The sequence below is a fragment of the Mus caroli genome, chromosome 14 (assembly GCF_900094665.2).
Source record: "Mus caroli chromosome 14, CAROLI_EIJ_v1.1, whole genome shotgun sequence".
NCBI lineage: Eukaryota > Metazoa > Chordata > Mammalia > Rodentia > Muridae > Mus > Mus caroli.
This window is the reverse complement of record NC_034583.1, coordinates 13,118,316-13,139,428: the sequence shown is the minus strand read 5'-3', so window position 1 is coordinate 13,139,428 and position 21,113 is coordinate 13,118,316. Positions and strand designations below refer to the sequence as shown.

General features: G+C 43.1%; 1 protein-coding gene across 7 annotated transcripts in view; it reads right to left on the bottom strand.

The window, feature by feature from the left end:
* The window catches only part of Fam149b1 (family with sequence similarity 149 member B1), a 35,053-nt gene that overhangs the window by 3,609 nt on the left and 10,331 nt on the right, over window positions 1-21,113 (bottom strand). For 4 of the 7 annotated variants that reach the window (XM_021182327.1, XM_029469113.1, XM_021182330.2 and 1 more), the window contains 7 exons: window positions 19,904-20,065; window positions 16,393-16,580; window positions 5,377-5,501; window positions 4,236-4,339; window positions 1,829-2,053; window positions 1,305-1,428; window positions 939-1,058 (listed from right to left, as the gene is read on the bottom strand). In XM_021182327.1, coding sequence (XP_021037986.1) covers window positions 939-1,058; window positions 1,305-1,428; window positions 1,829-2,053; window positions 4,236-4,339; window positions 5,377-5,501; window positions 16,393-16,580; window positions 19,904-20,065 — 1,048 coding nt within the window. Of the gene's footprint in view, window positions 1-938; window positions 1,059-1,304; window positions 1,429-1,828; window positions 2,054-4,235; window positions 4,340-5,376; window positions 5,502-11,154; window positions 11,879-16,392; window positions 16,581-19,903; window positions 20,066-21,113 lie in introns of those variants that run through there. The other 3 variants (XM_021182329.2, XM_021182331.2, XM_029469114.1) reach the window with 3 other exon arrangements.

The following is a 21,113-nucleotide window of genomic DNA, read 5'->3' as shown; positions in this document are numbered from 1 at the left end:
GGCTAGGCTGCCCAAACACTGCAGGCAACCACAGAAGCTTTAGAGAGGCAAGAAAGGTCGCTAAAGCTTACAGAGAGCTCCCGGTTCCTGTCACTGTAAGAGGGATACATTTCTGGTGTTTTGGCTGCCCACGTTGTGGTCATTTGTTGTGGGAGCCCTGTGAAACATAGAAATACAAGCTCCTACCACTGTTAGTAGATGGCCCAAGGGTCAGGTTGGGCACATGAGCTACAGATGCTGCCATTCTGCAAACTGGAGCAGGACAGAGAATCCCTGGCTGAGCACTTGGTGTGAGCTCAATCATTTTCCCCTGTGCTTGGCAAGCCCTCTTGCCACAAAGCAGATGAGGTAGGAACCACCTACTGACCTACAGGTGTGCAAGGTCACATGGCCCCAGTCCTCAGGATTTTTTCAAGTACTTCCTTAAAAGTAAAAGTAAGTGCACAGCACTTGAGAAGGCAAGCGTCAGCATTTAACACAGCCATCAGAAAGAGGGTCAACTCAGCTCACACTCCGAGGCCGCCACCTGACCCCACTTTACTGTGTAAACCGCACAAGAGCAGGGAAGACAGCACAGTCAGGTTGAGCAGGTATGCAGTGGTGCATGTTGTGTGCTTATGTTCAGAGTATGTTGCTGAGATTTTTATTTTATAAGTAGGGCATTTTACCATCAAAAGAATGAGGCAGGGCACCACTTAGAATTTTAGGAAGATATACCTAGAATGGTATTTTATCATTAGAACATCCAACTATTTGAGTTAATCAAGCCACTAGATAAGTCCTAAGTTTGCCAAACATATCCCCCCGACACCCACTTCTTACCCAAATTATCAACGACAAATAGGAGCCTGAGGCAGGATTAGGAGTTCAAGGCCAGCATGGGCTATCTGAGACACTGTGTTAACCCCTCCGAACCAGATAAATAGGAAGTACTTTACCAGAAATGACTGAGTTGTGTTGGGTCTAGAGAAGACAGGCAAAAGGAGCCTCTCTTGGGGCTGCTGGTTAGGCTCGTCTACCACTGCACTTCGGGCTCGGCTGGAGTCACCATGGGATTTCTGCAGAGGAGACAAAAGTCACAAAAGAGCTGTGTCCTGGGAGCCGCACCTGTTCCATAGTAACCCTGTCCCAACCTCAGCTGCCGCGCGCGGTACCCATTCCTAAGCAGCTCCAACGTCACTGCCAGGGTCTAGAACCCAGTTTGTTTTTGTCAGAGGAGAGTGTGGTTCAAGGTAAGTCCTACAGAACTACTACTGCTGGGGAGAGCTCAGAGTAAGCCCGGGAAGGCGGGGTGAAAGGCTTACTGTTGGCCGCTGTGGCCCCATGGCGCTCAGGTGTTCTACGTCAACGGTTCCAATAGGTGGCAGCAGATTGTTCCGACCCAAGGTCATTGGTGAGGGAGAAGACAGTGTGTCTGCTGTCACTGGACTGAAGATCCCAGCAGCAAAGCCGATATGCAAAAGTAAAGTTGTAACAACACAAAGTGATGAGAAACTTAGTAAATTCAGTGTGCTCAGGAGGCTTGAAGCCACCTAGATTTTCAGAATAGGGGCAGCAAAGAGGGTTTTTCCCCCTTTCTCTCTTAAATTTCACAAATGTAACTCTTCAGCTGTATCAACAGAATGATCTCATCCAGTTTTGTATTTCACCAAAACTTAAGTAAAACTTTGAGTTGGATTAAACCTGCAGACAACACACTGTATGACTGCGTGGTCATTAGTTTTGGGCACAGCCTCAGACCAGTCTTCTACTGAAGCCTGTTCTGTGACGATTCTCACAATTACTGTTACTAGCTTTACCAGGTTCAGAGTCTGCATTTGAAACCTACACCCGGGGTCCTCTGAGGATTTCTTCTACAGGCCATGGTGTTCCAGCGCGTGAGTGGCTTGTGCTGATCGGATGAAGGGTACGTGGTGGGGGATTGCGCCTCCTGGCAGACTGCGTTGTATATGACAAAGATGATGTACTAAGCTCCATGGCACGGTTTGGCCAATTTCGGTTTGAAAGGACGGAACTGGACCCAGGCCTCGTAAGTAGCTTGTCATCAAGATCTCTAGTAGCAAAATCAGAAACCCACAATGAAAATCACCATGTAAGAGACAGGGCTCAGGGTAAAGAGCCTGAGACACTCAGGGAAGCAAAAGGACAAACTGGCTTCCAGAAGGTTATCTAAGATTCAGAACGAGAGGCTGTGTTTAAGACGTGGGGGCTTGTTAAATAGCCTAGGCCAGGCTGGAATCTGAGATCCTTCTGCTGGCCTGTCAAGTGCGTGGATTATAGAGTGTCTGTCCATGACAATGACCTGTTTTAACTCTAACTTCCTAGAATGGAGATTTGGGAAAGTGCCCATGACCCACTTGCACAGTCACTTGTTCAGTTATAGGAAAAGCAAGGCTGACTAGGTGCTTCTGGCTCAGGGGCCTACAAGATGGGAAGCACTTTTTGAGCTGACAAAGTATCTTCAGGGTTAGATACTGAGGCATCACTGTAGCTCTCATTCTGATATTGAGGGTAGTGAGTTAAGTTGATGGGGATCCAAAACCCTCCTTTGAGTTCTGTGGATCCTGCACACGTGGTGGAAACAAACCATTTAAACACACAGGTAAAAGAAACCGCTAAAGTGCTGGCTAATTGGAACCTAATTACAGTTCAGTCTGGAGCCTTGAAGCTGGGAACAATCAAAAGGTCCCAGCCACATGCTGCCCAATAGGAGCAGAGCAGTGGATCCCTGCAGGAAGTAGCTGCTCTCCATCAGTGTCCCACTCTGTCACCTCCTCTTCTGTCTGTGGGTTCAACTGCCATCTCTTGCTAGGTGACCTTTAAGTCAGTCTCCGAATCTGGTCTCTTCCACATTCTCTCTAGGTGGCCCATTACTCAAAACAGAACCCAAAAGAAACTCATATTTCCCATAAAACAAATGTCCTGAGCTTGGAATTCACGTTTTTACTTTGATTCCTGTTGCTACATTATCTGCTATTCTCCGTCCTTCGTCCTCCTTTGAATGGGATGGAATGCTTGAGCGAGATTGTCTAACCGAGCTCCGCTGTGATCCTGCACGAGTGCTGACTGCAGACCCCACAGCTCTTGCCTGAGTTCTGGTGTAGTCCCTACTCTCAGTTCCTTCTGACTGTGGAGTCAGCCTCAGCCCCTAGTGTATGGTCCCAGATGAAGCTAGCTTTGCTGGTGAGACTGTTGGGTACTTTGGCAGTTTCTCAAATATTAAGCACACACCTGTTTGGCATCTTCTTGCTTCTAGGTATTGACTCAAGAGAAATATGACTATATATCCTCAAAAATGACCTATGCAAAATACATATAGTGCCTTTCTGCATAGTAAACCCAACCCAGAGGTAACCTAGTGAACACAGCGTAAATTATGATGCCCAATTACAGTGGTCATGTACAGCACATAGACAAGTACCAATGTGACATTCACAGCTGATCACATTTATTCATAAATAATAATATAACAATATTGTCGATCTTTGATTGGAAGCATTGAAGTTCTAAAAAAATTACTTTTTGGTGGGCCAGATGTGTTGGTGTATGCTTTTAATTCTACAACTCAGGAGGCAAAACAGGTGGATCTGAGTAGAGGCCATCCTAGTCTATAGAGTGAATTCCAGGATAGCCAAAGCTACATAGAGAAACAGTCTCTCCACCCCCCCGCCCCAAAATTCCCTTTCTGTGTGTGGGCATGCACATGTCAGTGTGTGTGTGTGGTCGGAGAACACTTCTTTGAAAGTCAGTTTCCTTCCATCATGTAGGTCCCCAGAACCAAACTTAGGTTGTCAGGCTTGGTAGTGGGCACCTATAGTCACTAAGCGATCCCTCTGGCCACAAAGCACTTAAGTTCTGACATCTTACACTTCTAAACCAAAACGGTCTGCTTCTTCCTAAGTATTTAATAATTCCCATCTCCAACTCTTTTCACATATCATTCTTCCTACCTAGAACAGCTGTGATCATCTAAATCCCTAGACACAAACTCATCAAAGAGTCTTCTCCTTTGGGACTACACAGCACTCCATCTGGGCAGCTCTCACATGACTCTTAGCCACACTAGGCTGTATGTGGACAGGTCTAGGGTACCCAGTTACCAGTTCTCTTGCCCCTTAAATGTTTTCGCCCTGGATGTGTCTGGCACTTGGTGGCGCAGAGATAACCGGTGTTGCTTTCCCTTTTCCTCAGCATTCTACTTAAGCTCTGAGTGTATTCCAACTTGAGCTTCTTACAGGAGCTTGTCCATCAGGGAGAGATTCCTTGGCTGTAGAGGCATCCCATGAATCAAGAGGCCACTCACGTTTGGCTGATGGCCGCTTGCTTGACAGAAACTCATCTATGTCAAAAGCAGACAGTGGTTGGTGAAGATACCTGCGTGATTTGCTAAGTTTGCAAAGTTAGTGTTTCCAGTTAGGTTATTTATCCATCCCCCACCTTGTGCCTTAACCTTTAGAAGAGTTGGCCAGTAGCCCCCAAAGGGCACTGTCAAGAGAACAGGGTTCTTTGTTGTTCTGTATTTCTAAGTTATAGCTCATCAATTCAGATGAGAGCACTTAATGGTCACTCTCAGGGGAGAGGGGAACATTATTATTGCTTACAAGTGAAAAGAAAACCTGAATAGTAAAGTCACAAGCGAAATTTGGAACAATAGAAAAAATAAGTGCCAGAGGCGGGCAGATTTCTAAGTTCGAGGCCAGCCTGGTCTACAAAGTGAGTTCCAGGACAGCCAGGGCTACACAGAGAAACCCTGTCTCAAAAAAAAAAAAAAAAAAAAAAAAAAAAAAGTGCAAAGTAATGATCTTTTTTATCTGCGCATGTCCTAAACTCTGCAGACTTACTTTTAACTAGCCTGGAGCACTGGTTTCAGTCACTGTTCTTTGTGAGTTTTGTTCTCTCTCTCTCTCTCTCTCTCTCTCTCTCTCTCTCTCTTGGTTGGGCTTTTTTGATTTTGTATTTTTAAATTTTTATGACAATGTCTCTCTGTGTTACACAGGCTGGCTTGAAGTGATGGCTCAGGTAATCTTCCTGTACCAGCCATCGGACAGTAGCCAAAAGTACAAGGTGCATGTCTTCCCATGGCTTATTTAATAACCTAAATTCCAGTTGTTCTAATGTCACCTCTTTTGTCTTAAATATTTTTTCCTTCTTCTTTCTCTCAAAACCTAGCAGTAACCACTTCTAATCCCAGCACTTGAGAAGCTGAGGCAGGGGGATTGTGAGTTCAAGGCTGGGCTACACAATGAAACCCTCTCTCAAAATAAGTATGTTGTTATCAAATTTCTGGCTAGAAATAAGGCAACCAAGGCAAACACCTAAGCAAGCTTCCTGTGGCAAGAACAGTGCTGGATTCTCACAATCCGCTCTGGGGCTTACCGGACTTGAGGTGACAGACGGCACTTTAGACTGCGGCACTCGAGGTAAGACCAAAGGATGCTGTTCGTTCAGCACATAGGGACTTCCTGAATCCAGTCTGGTAATTTCAACGTTACTCTCATCATCTGAGCAAAGGAACAGGATCTATTATCCATAGGCATCTTCTGATGTAAAGTTCTGAGAGAAAAATCTCCCTGACAGCTAAGTGGTCTCAAGAAAGGCTTCCCTTACATCTGCAGCTCAACTGCATACACCTGTGCAGTTATAACCATCAAGCTCAGAGTGCAGTTTAAAGTGGTTCCATGCTGACAATGGCTGGCGATACCAAGCAGAGGGTAAGCGGAGATCTATGACAACCTTTGGAATGTTTTACATCAGTGCTGCCCAATGTGGTGGCCATAGTGGCAATACCATGGGACTCTTAAAATGCTGTATGCAGCAGTATAGCTCTAGAACCTTGAGATCATTAATCCTGACTTCAGGTCCCACAGACAATGGCAATGAAACTAGAGAGCATTAAAAGTCATGTTTTCTACAAGGAGAGCAAGTGCGCCTTAGCACTATCAGCTCTGGACAGACACCAAATGTACACCAAAGACTGTCTCACAGACCAACCAACCAACCAACTGGAAAAAACCAAACCAAACCAAACCAAACCAAACCAAAACCATAACACCCTGAATATATGATTAAGTGCAAACTATAAAAAGCAAATTTTAAAAAACACAATAAGTCTACAAAACCCCCTAAACAAAAATGTGAGCAGAGGGTTAAAGACATAGAAAACTAGGAGGGAAATCTGGGGCTGCAGAGACAGCTCCATAGTTAGCAACGCCTGCTGCTCTCTAAGAGGACCCAGAGTTTGGTTCCCAGCACCCACATCAGGCAGCTTACAAGCACCTGAAACCACAGCTCTAGGAGTCTCAATCTCCTGGGGCTCTGCAGCGCCAGCATATGCATGTGCACGCGCGCACACACACACACACACACACACACACAAATAAATGTAAAAAAGGGACAATCTTAAGTAAATGCTAAAAGTTTCTTCTGTATGCAAATTATACCTTAGTTTTAAAACACGCACAAAAATATCTTTATACGCAAACAAAAAAATTAAAGCTTGAAGAAGATTGACAAGATTGAGCACAGAACTTGTGTCCGAGCAGTGGCGCTAGACTCACCATCACTTTGGATAACGTTGTATCACTTTGGATAACGTTGTCTACTGAATAGTGACCAACCCTCCACCTTGGTAAATGTACTTTACACATGTAAAGAAATGTGTAAGGATGTTCACAGCATTAATGTCGTTAACTGCCAAATTACACTGTACTATTTTAAAAACAAACTGGTATTCAAAACTTTTGTAGTTCAGCTGGGGTGGAAGTGGTGCAAGTCCCAGCACTTGGGAGGCAGAGGCAGGCAGATCTCTGTGAGTTCGAGGCCAGCGTGGTCTACAGAGTGAATTCCAGGAAAGCCAGGGTTACACAGAGAAACCCTGTCTGGAAAAAACAAGCCAAGAACTGTTTTGCATTCCATTTCTTTGTTTGTATGCGTGTACATGTGCCGTGGGGCTCCTAAGGAGTCCTATCAGAGGACACCTTGACAGCTGGCTCCTTTCAGCAGGTGGGCTCTGGGGACTCACACTCAGGCTGACAGCCTTGGCAGCAAGCCCCTTTACTCTCAGAGCCTCACCACCATGAACTGGGATTTCTGCACTTTTCAACATTAAGTACAATTAAAAATGAGCTTGAGGACAAATCATGTTTCTCAGTGAAACCAGTATGAACTCTTGTAGTCTTCCCTGCCTCTAAATCGTTTCCATTATCATCATTTGGTTCACTATCTAACTCAGAGATGGTCCATCTCTTTATAAACAATTAGCAGTGAACCTTGTTCCCCATTAGCAAATCAGGGTTCAAACCACGGTAATAATTTAAAGCTAAGTATTTTCTTCCTAGTTTAGCATCGTGATTGAGAACAGTAACAAACAGAAACTGTGAGGTCTCTGAGAGCTCTAGTTAGTTCTGTGTATCTTTAGCATGGCTGAGCCAAAGTGCCCTGGGTGAGGATGGCAGGGAATTAAGTTTTATGTGCAAACAAATGCTGAAGCTCCTGCAAGAAACTGAGGCCCTTCTTATACATCTGCACTTGTGAGCGGGCTGGAAAGATGGCTCAGTGGTTAAGAGCACTGGCTGCTCTTCCAGAGCACCTGGGTTCAATTCCTAGCACCCACACGGCAGCTCACACTTTTCTTTAACTCCAATTCCTGGGGATCTGACACCCTTACACAGACATTTGCAGACGAAAAACTAATGCACATGAAAAACACTGGTTGCACTACTCAGTTTTATACACTTTTGGCTTACAGACAAACATAAAGCATAACAGATAGTCCTGTGACTAAACTGCAGGCTAGTTTTTTTGTCAACACAATTTAGGGTCACCTGGAAAGAGGGACCTCAATTGAGGGACTGCTTCCATATGACTGGTTTATAGATATGAGTCTGCAGCATTTTTTTGGATTAATGATTGATGTGGGTGGGCTGGGCCCAGCCCATGGTGGGTGGTGCTACCCCTGGACAAATGATTCTGGGGTGTATAAGAAAGTAGGTTAAGACTGCTAGATGGCTCAAAATTGCCTATAACTCCAATCTCAGGGGGTCTCAAACCACCTTCCTGACCTCTACAGATACTGCATGCAAATGGTACATAGACATGCATGCAGGTAAATACATGTACACATAAAAATAAAAATAATCTTAAAAAAAAAAAAGGTAAAGAAAGGTTGGACAAGCTATGGAGAACAAGCCAGAAGGCAGCACTACTCCATGGCTTTTGCTTCAGTTCCTACCTTGTTTTCCCTGGTGACTAAGATCAGGACAAATTCCACCCTTTCTTCCCCAAGTTGCCTTTGGTCATGGTGTTTATCACAGCAACAAAAGCAAACTAGATCAGCTTCCCTCCTTATATACTGGGAGAAGATGTCGCTCTGCTGGTTTGCTCCAGGCCAGTTTGCTCTCACGCAGAGCCGCTGGTCTACGGGAGACCTGCATGCAAGTGTTACCTTTGCACCAAGTACGGGAGTGAGTGCTCTTTTACAGGCTGTTCCCAGCTTCCTTCAGTCTGGAGGGCAGAGCAAAGTGGCACTGAGAATGGATAACTGTCCTTGAAAAGGGTTTGTCTGGCTCTGTGTGACAAAAGGGCACTCTCTTTCAGGGCCTTTAAGTCAACTCACTGAATTTGCATTTTAGAAATAGCGTTTTATGTTGCCAGGCCTGATTTTCAGTCCCTCATCTTCCTTCCTCCACCAAAGTGCTAAGATCTAGGTGTGCGTCACGACAAGCTAAGCAGCTGCTTTATCTCCCACTGGGTCTGTCTATGAAGGGGTGGGGAAGTGAGCGTGTGCACATGCCAAGGTGAGTGTGTAGGCGTGCGCAGAGGTCAGAGAGCAACGTTAAGGAGTCGGCTCTTTCCTGCCCCATCATGAGATGGGGGGATTGGACAAAGGTTATCAGGCTTGCACACAAACCTCTCCACCAGCTGAGCCCTCTCACTGGCCCTGACCAGGTCATTAAATGAAGAGTGTTAGTTCTGTTCTCTTGGATCTCAGAGGGGAACGCACACAGACAACATCAAACACAGCGAAGGGTGGACAACTCGAATTCACAAGAGCTGAAAAAGCATGCATAAATAAAGTCACATTAGAAAAATCTGGGGGGAGATGCTACTGATATTGGCATAGTTTATCACAGGACCTACCAATTCTATGTGTGTGTGTATGCACAAAAACCACGAACTACCCAAATAACTGAGGGAAGGTTTCCTTTTTCTTTTCCTTTTTTTCTTTTTTTTTTTTTTTTGAGATAGTATCTCTCTTTGTATCCTTGAATTCGCAGAGATTCTCCTGTCTCTGCCTCCCAACTACTGAGAAGTAAAGGTGTGTACCTCTATACCTGGTTTAGGGAAATGGTTTCTTTTTGTTTGTTCATTTTGGAGGGGGGGAGGGACAGGGTTTCTTTGTATAGCCCTGACTGTCCTGGAACTCATTCTGTAGACCAGGCTGGCTTCGATCTTCTGCCTCCCAAGTGGTGGGATTAAAGGGGTTTGTCACCACTCCTAGCTTTGGGAAGTGTTGGGTTCTATGTAGTTAAGTGGGTCAAAACTCCTGATTCCCCTCCTTTGCCTCTTATGCTGGGATCATATGCATATACCATCACACCTGGCTTATTCTTACATAAATTTAAAACAAAATTAATCTGTGGTGTTGGAAGTCAAGAGGGGCTTCTGGAGTGTCGGTAGCATTCTATTCTGGATTTGGACGCTGTTCATTCAGGAATATCTACTTTAAAATTATTTTATTTGTATGCAGTATTTGGTATTGAACTCAGAACCTTGCACATGCTAGGAAAGTGCTCTATCACTGAGCTACATCCCCACTTCAAAAGTATTTGATTTGAGGCTGGAAAGATGGCTCAGCAATTAAGAGTACTTGTGGCCCAATTAAGAGTACTTGTACCCTGCTACCTAGTAAATTTGAATCCAATCTGCATTGTTTCAAAAACCTATTTGCTAGACTTTTGCTTCTGGACAAGATGCAACAGTGACAGGCTTTACTTACTCACTTGCTTACAATAGCCAATAAAGCCATGAAACACTGCCGTTCATACAGTGGACAATGGGTAACAATACAATAAATCCTGGAAATATAAACAAATAAGATACGGCCTACAACTGCCTAAGATAATTTCCAAGATCAAAAACTCAAAAGTAAAAGACAGGAAAATACAGCTCACAGTGAGAGGGTGTCAGAAGACCACAGGTAGTAACAGATTTCAAGTTCCTCTACCTCCCGCCTTTTGCCAGGGTCTCACTACATAGTCCAGGTTGGTCTTGAACTCAGCATCCTTCTACTTCAGCCTTTGAGTATTGGCAATACAGGCGTGTGATAAAGCACCCAGCATTAGTCTATTGTTTCAAATTATGAGATGGAGGCATGGAAGTATAAAGATCCTACAGATCAACTCTGAGCTCACGCCAGTGAAGTACAGTGAATAAAGTTAGTAGCACTTAAAGCACAGACGAGACGGATGAATGAGAAGGCACAGCATGCAGGGTCACAAAGAAAACACAGGGGAAAAAAGAAATTTGAAGCAAGGTTGGGGTTTATTAAAAATAATAACTTTATTAATATAGATTTGAGTATGGGCATTAGGGGGGAGGAGGAGAGAGAGAGGCTATTCCAGGCAGACAGACACAACAAAAGCACAGTGGTACACATACCCAAGGCAGCATGAGCTTCAGAGAGGATGGCCTAAGTTATTTGAGGGCTCTGTAATCAGACAGATCCACTTCTAAGTGCCCCAAGTCATGACAGACGATTAGAAAAAGGAAAAACGTAAAGAAATAATAGCTGAAAACGTCAATGAAAGGTCTAGGATGTACAGAAACAGGAAATCCAGCCACTACCACCCAGAAGAAACAGGAAGAAAACTACATCAAAGTACATTGTCAAACTTCTTGACACCAGCAGTAAGGAGAAAATATTGCAAGTGGCCAAAGGCTGAGTGTGGTGATGTGTGCCCTCGATCCCAAGTCTTGGCAGATATATAGGGACAGATGACATCAGGTGTCTTGTTAGAAGTAATGCAAAGCAGAGGGCCATAGACAGTATGTAGGTACTAGGAGGTAAACTGTTGATAGACTAGAGGAAATTTAAATACAAAAAGAAAAACTAGCAGATCTGTGCCCAAATAATGTTAAAGAACATATTCTGACTAGTCTTTTAAATATTTTATTTTTTATATGTTTGAGTGTCTACATGTATGTGCAACACATGCATGTAGTAAACAGGGAGGCCAGAAGAGGGCGTAAGATCCTCTGGAACTGGAGTTACAGATGATTGTGAACCACCTACCATGTGGGCGCTAAAATCTCAACTCTTTGCAAGAACAGCAAATACTCTTAACCCCTGAGCCTCCTCTCCAGCCCCAGGTGAGGTGTGTGTGTGTGTGTGTAGTGTGTGCGTGAATGTGTGTGTGTGTGTGTGTGTGTGCGTGTGCTATGGCAGTTTCCCTAGCACTCAGTGCCATTTAGAAACCCTCATCATGCCAAGCCCCTTCTTTTGCCATCTCCTGCAACTTTATGTCTGTGCTTTTGTCTGCTCTGAATGTCTTACATGAATTAAACAATACATTAATAATATATGTGACTCTGTCTGTCTCCTTTCATTTGGTAGATTTTCAAGGCTCACCCATGTTGTAATAGTGGTTGGGTACTCAATTCCTTTTTATGGATGAATAATGTTCTACTGTGTGGTGTATTAGTCTATCAGGGTTGCTTTAACAAAATAACAGGCTGCGTGGCATACACAATAGACACTTATTTTCTCACAGTTCTGGGGTCCAAGATCAAGATGCCATCAGGGCTGGGCTCTCTTAAGGCTTCTCTTTCTGGCTTGTAGATGGCCACCTGCTTGCTGTGTTCTCATTCGGCCTCTTCTCTGTGCATGTGTGGAAAGAGAAAGAGATCTCTGGTGTCTCTTCATTTTCTTATAAGGACACCAGCCTACTGATTTATGGTGCTGCTATCCCACGGCCTCACTTAACCTCAAGTACCTCACTAGATACCCTAAAAGCACACTGAGGGCTAGAGTGTCAACAGGGGACCTTTAGAGGGCACACAATTTACCCTATAACACATGCATATGTAACATTGTGTTTCTCCATTAGCTGATGGACACCTGAGTTTCCACTTTAGGTCTTTTTCCGACAGTGCCTCTATGAACACACATGTGGAGGTTCTTGTGTAAACAGTGTTTTCAGTTCCCTTGGTAATATACTTTGTAGAGGAATTCCTAGGTTATATGGTAACTTAACGTTTTAGGAACTTTCCACAATGGCTGTATATCTTTAATTTCCACCAGCAATTCAAGAGGGGTCCATCTTTGCAATTCTTTCCCCATTTTGTTTATTCTTAAAAGATTCACTACATTTTAGTAAAAGTTGTCTCTTACCTACCCCCCCAACATACATGCACACACACACACACACACCCTAGTGAGAACAATGAGGCATTTCACTGTGGTTTTTATCTGCATTCCCCTAATGATTAATTTATCTACACCATCTTTTCATATGACTTTTGACCATTTTTAGATCTTTGGTGAAATATCTGTTAAAGGCATTTGCCCAGTTTTATAAACTGGGTTGTGTGTCCTTTTTAAAATTAAGTTGCAGTTCTTTATCTCCTCTGGATACCAGCTCCTAATCAGGTATATTATTATAATTCTACATATGTATTATAATCATATATTGTATGTGGTTTGACTTTCACCATCTTAATGTTTGTGGACGTACATGTGCCACCACTCAAATGTGGAAGTCAAAGGACATTGTGCTAGATTTATTTCTCTCCTTTTGTATAGGTTCCAAGGACTGAACTCAGGTTGTCAGGCCTGATGGGCAAGCACACTGAGTGTTCCATGGCCTGTTTATCCTCTTTTGAGTTAACTTTTGTAAATAATGGGGTGTTAGGGTCCAACGTGACATTTTTTTCTGTATGGAATCCACTTGCTCCAGCTGCATTTATTGGGAAGGCGTCACCTGCACTGACTAATGTCTGGAGGCAGCCCTGTTAAAATCGCTCAGAGTAGGTGTTAGGCTTTGTTTGTTTTTACCACATGGATATATCTGCCCCCTGCTAATCTTTTTTTTTCTCTCTCTCTCTTCCTTTGCTAGTCTTAATAAAAGACGTATTTTAAGTATTTTTAAATCAAAAAGTGAGTTCCTGACTTTGTTCTTTCTCACTACTGTTTTGGCGGTGGAGGGTCTGTGCAGCTCCAGAGGACGTCAGCAGTTGCTTGCCTATTTCCCCAAACACGCTGCTGGACTGGTTTTGCATCTGAGAGTCAAGCACTCTCTCAGCATCTGTATGATCATACTCCCAGCTCAGCTCAGGCAGTTGGAGTTTTGATAGGGACCACACTAGACCTACAGATCTACTTGGAAGTACTGTCACCTTAACAGTGTGATGTCTTCCAAGCCATGGACACGGGCGACCTTTCCCTCGCTGCTTTAGGTTTTGGTCTTCTGTGATTTCATATGCTGGGTTTTTGTTTGTTTCAGTACACACTTCTTCCATTTCTAGAGTTAATTTTTATCCCTAAACATTTTTAGTAGGCTAGGAAACTGGCAGTATAAAAGGAAGAGGAGGATAATTAGAGACATAAAGATATTATGTATGTTTATTTTAGGTGTCCATGTACAATGTGCATGAAGTGCCTGTGGAGTCCAGAAGAGGGCATGAGACTCCTCCTGAAACTGATGTTATAAATAAATGAATTGCTTAACTCTGTTTTTGACTGGCTGTCTTTGAAAACTAAAGTTGCCATGAAAATCAGTCACAAGGATTTGTATACAATCCTTGTGTACACAGAAATAAAAGAGGACCCTTTCCTAGTTTAGCCTCCACAGGAAAACGTAGCATTGGTCACTATCTTGACCTCAGTCTTGTGAGATCCTAAGCAAAGGACTCATTAAGTTGTTCTAGTCTTTTTTTTTTTTTTTAATATTCTGGGGTAGGTAGTGTAGTTCAGTTGATACAGTCAAGAGATCTTTTTTTTTATTTTTAAAGATTTATTTATTTATTATATGTAAGTACACTGTAGCTGTCTTCAGACACTCCAGGAGAGGGCGCCAGATCTCGTTACGGATGGTTGTGAGCCACCATGTGGTTGCTGGGATTTGAACTCTGGACCTTCGGAAGAGCAGTCGGGTGCTCTTACCCACTGAGCCATCTCACCAGCCCTGTTCTAGTCTTTCTAATCCACAAATGTGAGATAATATTATGTGTTATTTAAAACTGGGAGGTCTGAAATAGTTTGAGTGGTAAAGAGAAACATAATTTGTAACAAAATATTTATATATCTTACCATATAACCCAGTCATTCTAGTATTAGTCGTTTACCTAGAGAAATAGAAATATGTACCCCTAAATTCTTGTACATTATAGTGTTTGTACCAGCTAAAGTGGAAAGCAATTCAAATGTCCATCAATAGGTAAATTGATAAACTGTGGCTTCATGAAATAACACCCAGCAATAAAAGGAATTACAGATGCACAAAGCAAGGTAGCTAAATCTCAAATCCTTATGCTGAAATTGAAGAACCTAACAGAGGAGTCAACTAATTTCTGTCACTGCAAATCAGTCAGCTTTTGTAGATGTCTGTGAGAATAGAGTTATGTGGTGTGTCCTCTGTATTCCTTAGGGTGTTACTGCTGTGAAAAGACACCATGACCACAGCAACTCTAACAGAGGAGAACATTTAACTGGTGCTGTCTTACAGTTCACAGGTTTATTACCATCATGGTGGGAAACATGGCAGTGTGCAGGCAAGCATGGTGCTGAAGAAGGAGCTGAGAGTTCTCCATCTGGACTGGCAGGCACCAGGAAGAGGCCTGGCTTTAAGCATCTGAAACTCCAAAGACCACCCCCGATGATGCACTTCCTCCAACAAGGCCACACGTCCTGATCCTTTCCAATAATGCCACTTCCTCTGAGCCTATGGGGCCATTTTCATCCAAACCACCATATATTCTGTCTGGCTTCTCTCAGCAGAAGCATTTTTTGGGGGAGTGATGGATGGTCACTGTACTGACTGTGGTGAGGGCTTCACAGGTATATACTACATAGGACAGAACTTAGCAAACTTTCCACTTCATGTATGTGAGGTGTCATGTGTGTTAACTGCTCTTTACTCAGACAGTCTGAGAAGCATGCACTGCTTGCACGGCTTCCTCACAGATGTGCTGGAGGACAAAGTACAAACTCTGATGAGCACATGAGGCCTCATCACTCCTCTACCCAGGCTCAAATAGTGACTAAGTTCTTTGCTAGTTTCTGTGAGAAACACCAACTTTAATCAGACTTATTTGATAAAGAAAAAACGTATTTGGTCTCTCCCTAGTTTCTCACATAGTTCCTAAAACCCTTGGCGTCTTCCGTGCACTCGTATCTTCCTATGTTCTCAATACGGATGGTGGCTGGGAGAGTGTGAAGAGTTTCAGGTTAGTGGCAAGGGAGAGTTAATTGACAGTGGGAAGCAACCGTGTGTTCAGGTTGAATTGATCAATGGCCAATTATTTAGTCAGTCATGCTTACATAATGAGGATTGTAAAAACCCAAATAAAGGCCTCCTTCAAAGGAGCTTCCAGACTACTCCACACTTGAAGGTGCTTGGGGGGTGGTACGGACACACCCTTTCTGCCTCCCTCACTGTCCTTTGCATCTCTTGTCTGGCTGTTCATCCAGACTCTGTGTGGTCTTCTTTACAAGCCAGCAAGCCTGCCTGTCTGAGTTCTGTACACCACTCCAGCAAATTGATCAAACCTAAGAAAGGGTATCCCAGGAATTCTAATGCTTGATGAGAAGCCCAGATCAGAGCTTGAGGCTTCAAAGTGTCACATGAGGTCTGAGGTGGGATGGATAAGCTGTGGGACTGAACCCTTGGGTCTCAAGCTTCTTCTAGACAGTATGAGAACTGAACCAGAGGGTACTCAGATGGTGTATGAGAGTCTATTAAGTAAGTGTGGGGATACCCCTATACACTTAGTGTTAGAAGTGTTGTGGGGTGTGTGTGTGTGTGTTTATGTGTGTGCAGACAGGAAAAAAATCATGGTTTTCGCGCTCTCTCCTCTCTGGGTACTGTTCTAATAAAGCATATAAGCCCTGCCGTCTTAGAGCCAGGCCTGATAGCACAGGCTGGTCAATGCCAGCTACTCAAGAGGCTGAAGCAAGGGATCATAAGTTCAAGGCCTGCCTGCCTGCCTAACTCAGTGAAACCTTGTCTCAAAATTAAAAACCAGAAGACGGGTTGTGTTGTAACTTGGTGGTAGTGTTTGCCTAGTACACACAGGGTGCTGGGTTTGACCAGCACCACACACATACAAATGACTGACTGGGGTTTGTAAATCATCGATAGTTATTTTTCACATTGGTTTCATGAGGATCCTTACCAGAAGCAAATCCCTCCCAGTGACTACGTGTCAACTGCTCCATACAGCCCACAACCTTGCTCCACACGTTGTCAAACACATGAGCAAGAACATCCTCTTTCATGCAGTGAAATGGCGCAATGGGAGGGTACCCTAATTTCTGTTTCTCTGTAGCTGCTTCTGATTTGTTTCCATGAAATCCCTCTTCCCTGGAATAGAAGCAAGAGGGAAAGACTTCATGATTATTCTCCCCTAAGCACCACCACTGTCCGTGACACTCAGAAATGTGCTTGGTGCGCCTGCTCCGCCCTCCTCCCCTCAGCTAGTGCAGCACCTGAAGGAGTTCTCACTTGAAAAACCTGGGTTCCTTCTTGACATCTGTAGAATAGATTCCTGTAAGTACAACTAGTGAGGGCACCTGCTTTGCAATGTGAAAGACCAGGTCCACCATCTTCTCAAGAGCTTCTCTATTCCAGCAGGGAAAGAATACGCCATTGAGTCAGGTAATAAGGTTCACCTGCTTTCAACGGGCTATATATCACAGTAGCTCATTACTGTCTGACACTTTAATGAAATGTGGTTGAATTTCATTAAATGTTTGTTCTGCACATGAGAACTTTGTTTGTCTTCCTTTTCCTGATTAGTCCTTAGTTCTTTTCTTATTGATGTATATTTTAAGCAAATTAACTCTATCAACATTTTTGCCTCATTTGTCACTGTTTTTGACTTTGTGTTTCTTTTTCCTATGCAGAAATGCCACCTAATGTCATCATTTAAGAACTTCTTATATGACTCAAAGACTTTGTATTAGGTTTTTAAAATGCATTTGAACACTAAAATAGTGGCACATAATTTTAATTTCAGCACTTGGAAGGCAGGTGGATCTTTGTGAATTCAAAGCCAACACTGTCTATATATCAAATTCCAGGCCAGAAGGGGCTATATAGTGAGCCCTTGTCACAAACAAACAAACAAACAAACAAACAAACACTTCCATATTTATTGAACCTACATGAATTGATCAGTGATATACAAATTTTACGTGTGGAATTTATATTTAAATTTATATTTGTAGAAAGGGGCCGGTCAGTGGTGGCGCACGCCTTTAATCCCAGCACTTGGGAGGTAGAGGCAGGCAGATTTCTGAGTTCAAGGCCAGCCTGGTCTACAAAGTGAGTTCCAGGACAGCCAGGACTACACAGAGAAACCCTGTCTCGAAAAACAAAAACAAAAACAAAAAAATTGTAGCAAGATTAAATTAGGAATGTGACTTTTTCCTGGAGGTGTCTCTCTTTGTAAGAAGCTGCTTGCTAAAGCTATCACATATACTCATTTCCTGCAGGCACTCTCACTTATGTGTGAATGTCAATATCTTCAGTTTGCAACATTTCCCCCCATGGTTCTGGAGTTTCAGCCCAGGATCTTCTGCATGTTGGGCAAGTTTTTTGTTTTTGTTTTTTTTAACCACTGAGATATATAGCGCTAGCCTTTTAACTTTGTATTTTGAGGCAGTGTCTCCCCTAGTTGTATAAGCTGGCCTGATCTCACTTTATAACTCAGGCTGGCTTTGAACTTGTGACTCTCCTCGGCTCGGTTTCCTGAATAACTGTGATTATAGGCCTGTTCTAGAAGGCCAACTTTAGTTAGTAACATTCTAAAGGTCCACCTATTGTGTCACTTTACAAGAATATATTTTGGTAGCATATCTAATAAGGCTGCTGAACTTTCAAAGTCTTGCCCACATCACCTGAAGACTCACTTCGCTTTACTCTCATCAGAACAAAGGCAAGGTGCCCTAGGAGTGCATACCCGCCATTTGTATCACATTTTAAGTCAGTCAGTCAGCTTCATTCTTCATAACTTAGGAGGAAGGACCAAAGGGGCAGACTTTTGATTTGAGAAAAACAAGACAGAAGTAGATGAGAAAGACCAGGGAAGGAGGGGGGGTCTCTGGAAAAATCAAACACACTAATTCCAAATTCCCTTACACACAGAGCTAGCTCAGTGGTGTTTCGTACAGCAGTCTGCCTGTTTGCTGGCTGTAGGGCAGTGTGCACAGCAGTGAGCACAGGAGTGGACATGTCTGTAGAAAATACCACAGGAAGAAGAGATGTCTATAAGCACATAACACAATCACCAGAGGCAACCGCACAGCCTAACACCATGCTGGCACTTCCAGATATGCTGTTATAACTATTGGTTCTGGAAATATTATTGTTTTAAATAAGGGGTCATTCCCCGTTAACTATTTTTGTGTGTGATATGTGCGTGTGTGTGTGCGCGTGTGTGAGTGTGGATGTGTGCATGCCATGGTACACAAGTAGAGGACAACCTTAGGTATCAGTCTTTGCCATCTGTTTTGTTTGAGATGGGATTTCTCTTGTTCACTAGTAGGTATACCATGCTAATTGCTCCATCAGCTTTTGGAGATTGTCTTGTCTCTGCCTCTCAATTCCCTGTACAAAAAGAAATCTGGACTGACAGTCATCTGTGCTACTGCATTAAGCTTCCGTGGGTCCTAGGGATCTGAATCAGTCTGTCAGGTTTGTATGACATGCACTTTACCCACTGAGCCATCTCCTTAGGCTTTTTTTTTTTTTTTTTTTTTCTCCTGAGACAGGGTCTTACATAGCCCAGACTTGCCTTTAATCTCCTCTGTAGCTGAGGACGGAACCTCTCATTTTATTACTTAGCTTCTGACTACTGGGATTACAGGCAAGAGCCACTCTTCCCAGTTTCCCGGATGCTAGGGACTGAACCCAGAGCTTTGCATTTGTTGGGAAGACAATTTACCAATTGAGCCACATCTCAGTAATTCTACAACTTTTAATGACTTAGACAAACAGTTTACATTTCAGACAGGTAGCGTGCGGCATGATGAAAGCACTGAGGTTAGCAGTTGAATGAGGTTTTGGCTTAACTTTACCTCAGACAGATCACTTAAGCACTCTGGGTCTCACCTGTCCCATTTCCAGGTAACATATGATCTATGGCTACTATCAGAACACAAGTAGATATTAATAAACATTATTAGCTGATCAACTATGTATCCTTTGACAGTAAGAGTTAGATGGCTGTGGTGGCGCACATCTTTAACCCTCGCATGTGGAAGGCAGAGGCAGGTGGATTTCTATGAGTTCAAGGCCAGCCTGGTCTACAGACTGAGATCCTGTCTTGAAACTAGAATAACAAAGTAAGAAAGTTTATTTTAAGTAAACAAAGTTCACATCTCTTCAACTACTCTTTGATGTTTCCGTTTCCACTGGTGATAATTTGTAAAAGGATAAAATCAAATTAGGTAGATAAAATTAGTCATTTAAAAAATCTTTGTTTGTAGGAAAAGGCAAAACGTAAGTGAAGGAGGAAGGTATGGAGGGACCCTTGGTGTGTGGGAGCTCTGTATGTTGGAGCTAACTGGAAACAGAGTCCAAATTGTTACAAATCTACTTATAGGTGATATCAATAGTGCAGTTTCAAAAAAAGTAGCTGCTAATACATAAACCAGAGTAAAATCTTAAAAGGCAGTACTCACATATCCGTGTGGTCAAAAGCTAGGTACTCCTCGATTACCCCTTCAGAAAAGATTATACAGTCTGCCTCCTCTCCTCCAACTGCACACAAGCCGGAGGCTTTGATGGTGGGGGATGGTTTATAAGAAGATGAAAAATGTAACTTCTTTCCCCTTATACCAAATCTTGGCAGGGAAGAAAAAGCAGTATTAGTGACATATTAAAATAGCTCCCACACAACAAGTAACATAACCTTTGGAACAAGTCCTCTTTGTCCTGTTAACACTTTCCTAAATTATTCTAATTTTTTTCCAGTGTCGGGGGTATCATACTCAGTACCTCATGGGGGGGGGGGGTATCAGACTCAGTACCTTGGCCATGCTAGGTGATACTGCCTGGTTCTGAGTTGTACTTCTCTTCTGATGATAACACAGAGCGTCTTTTCATACACCTGATGGCCATTAACATGCGTTTAGAGAACTGTCTATTTATATCCTCTGCCCACTTTCAGTTAGGCTGCTTTTAGTTTTGCATTGTAGCAATTCCTTTGTCCTTCTAGCTTTGCAAACACTTTATCCTATTCTCTCCTTCTGGTCATCATCTGCATTCAGGAATTTGACTAGTTTTGATGTTACCTATATTATGTCCTAGAAGTCACTGTAAAGCCAGTGTTGTGGAAGCTTGCACTGTGCTTCACTGTAGGGCTGCTGTTCTGTGCACACCATGGTAAGGGCTGATGTTACCTAGGAGGTGGGATCTAGTTCCCCCACAGCATTGCTCTCAACAGACGCTGTTGGAATTTGTATTTATAATAAATATAGTTGGGTGTCATGGAATATGCCTTTAATCCCAGCATTTAAGAAGCGGAGGCAGGTGGATCTTTGTGAATTTGAGACTATCTTGCTCTCTATAGTGAGTTACAAGTCAGACAGGGCCATAGTGAAACCCTATCTAGACACAACTCTTAAATTAACCTGAAGCAGAAGAATGCAGAGTTTTATCCCTGCAGACTCAACTTTTCATCTTTCCTTCCTTCTCTCCTTCCTTCCTTCCTACTCTCCTTCTTTTCTGGCTTATGCTTTAACTTACTGGGCTACCATTTTGACCTATACACTACCATTTATGTTGAAGACAACTTTAATCTCAATTTATACATTAGTCTGCTTTTTTGTGTATTCTATTATCATGAAAACATGTTATTTTCTCATTTAGATTAAAAAAAAAACATAAAGG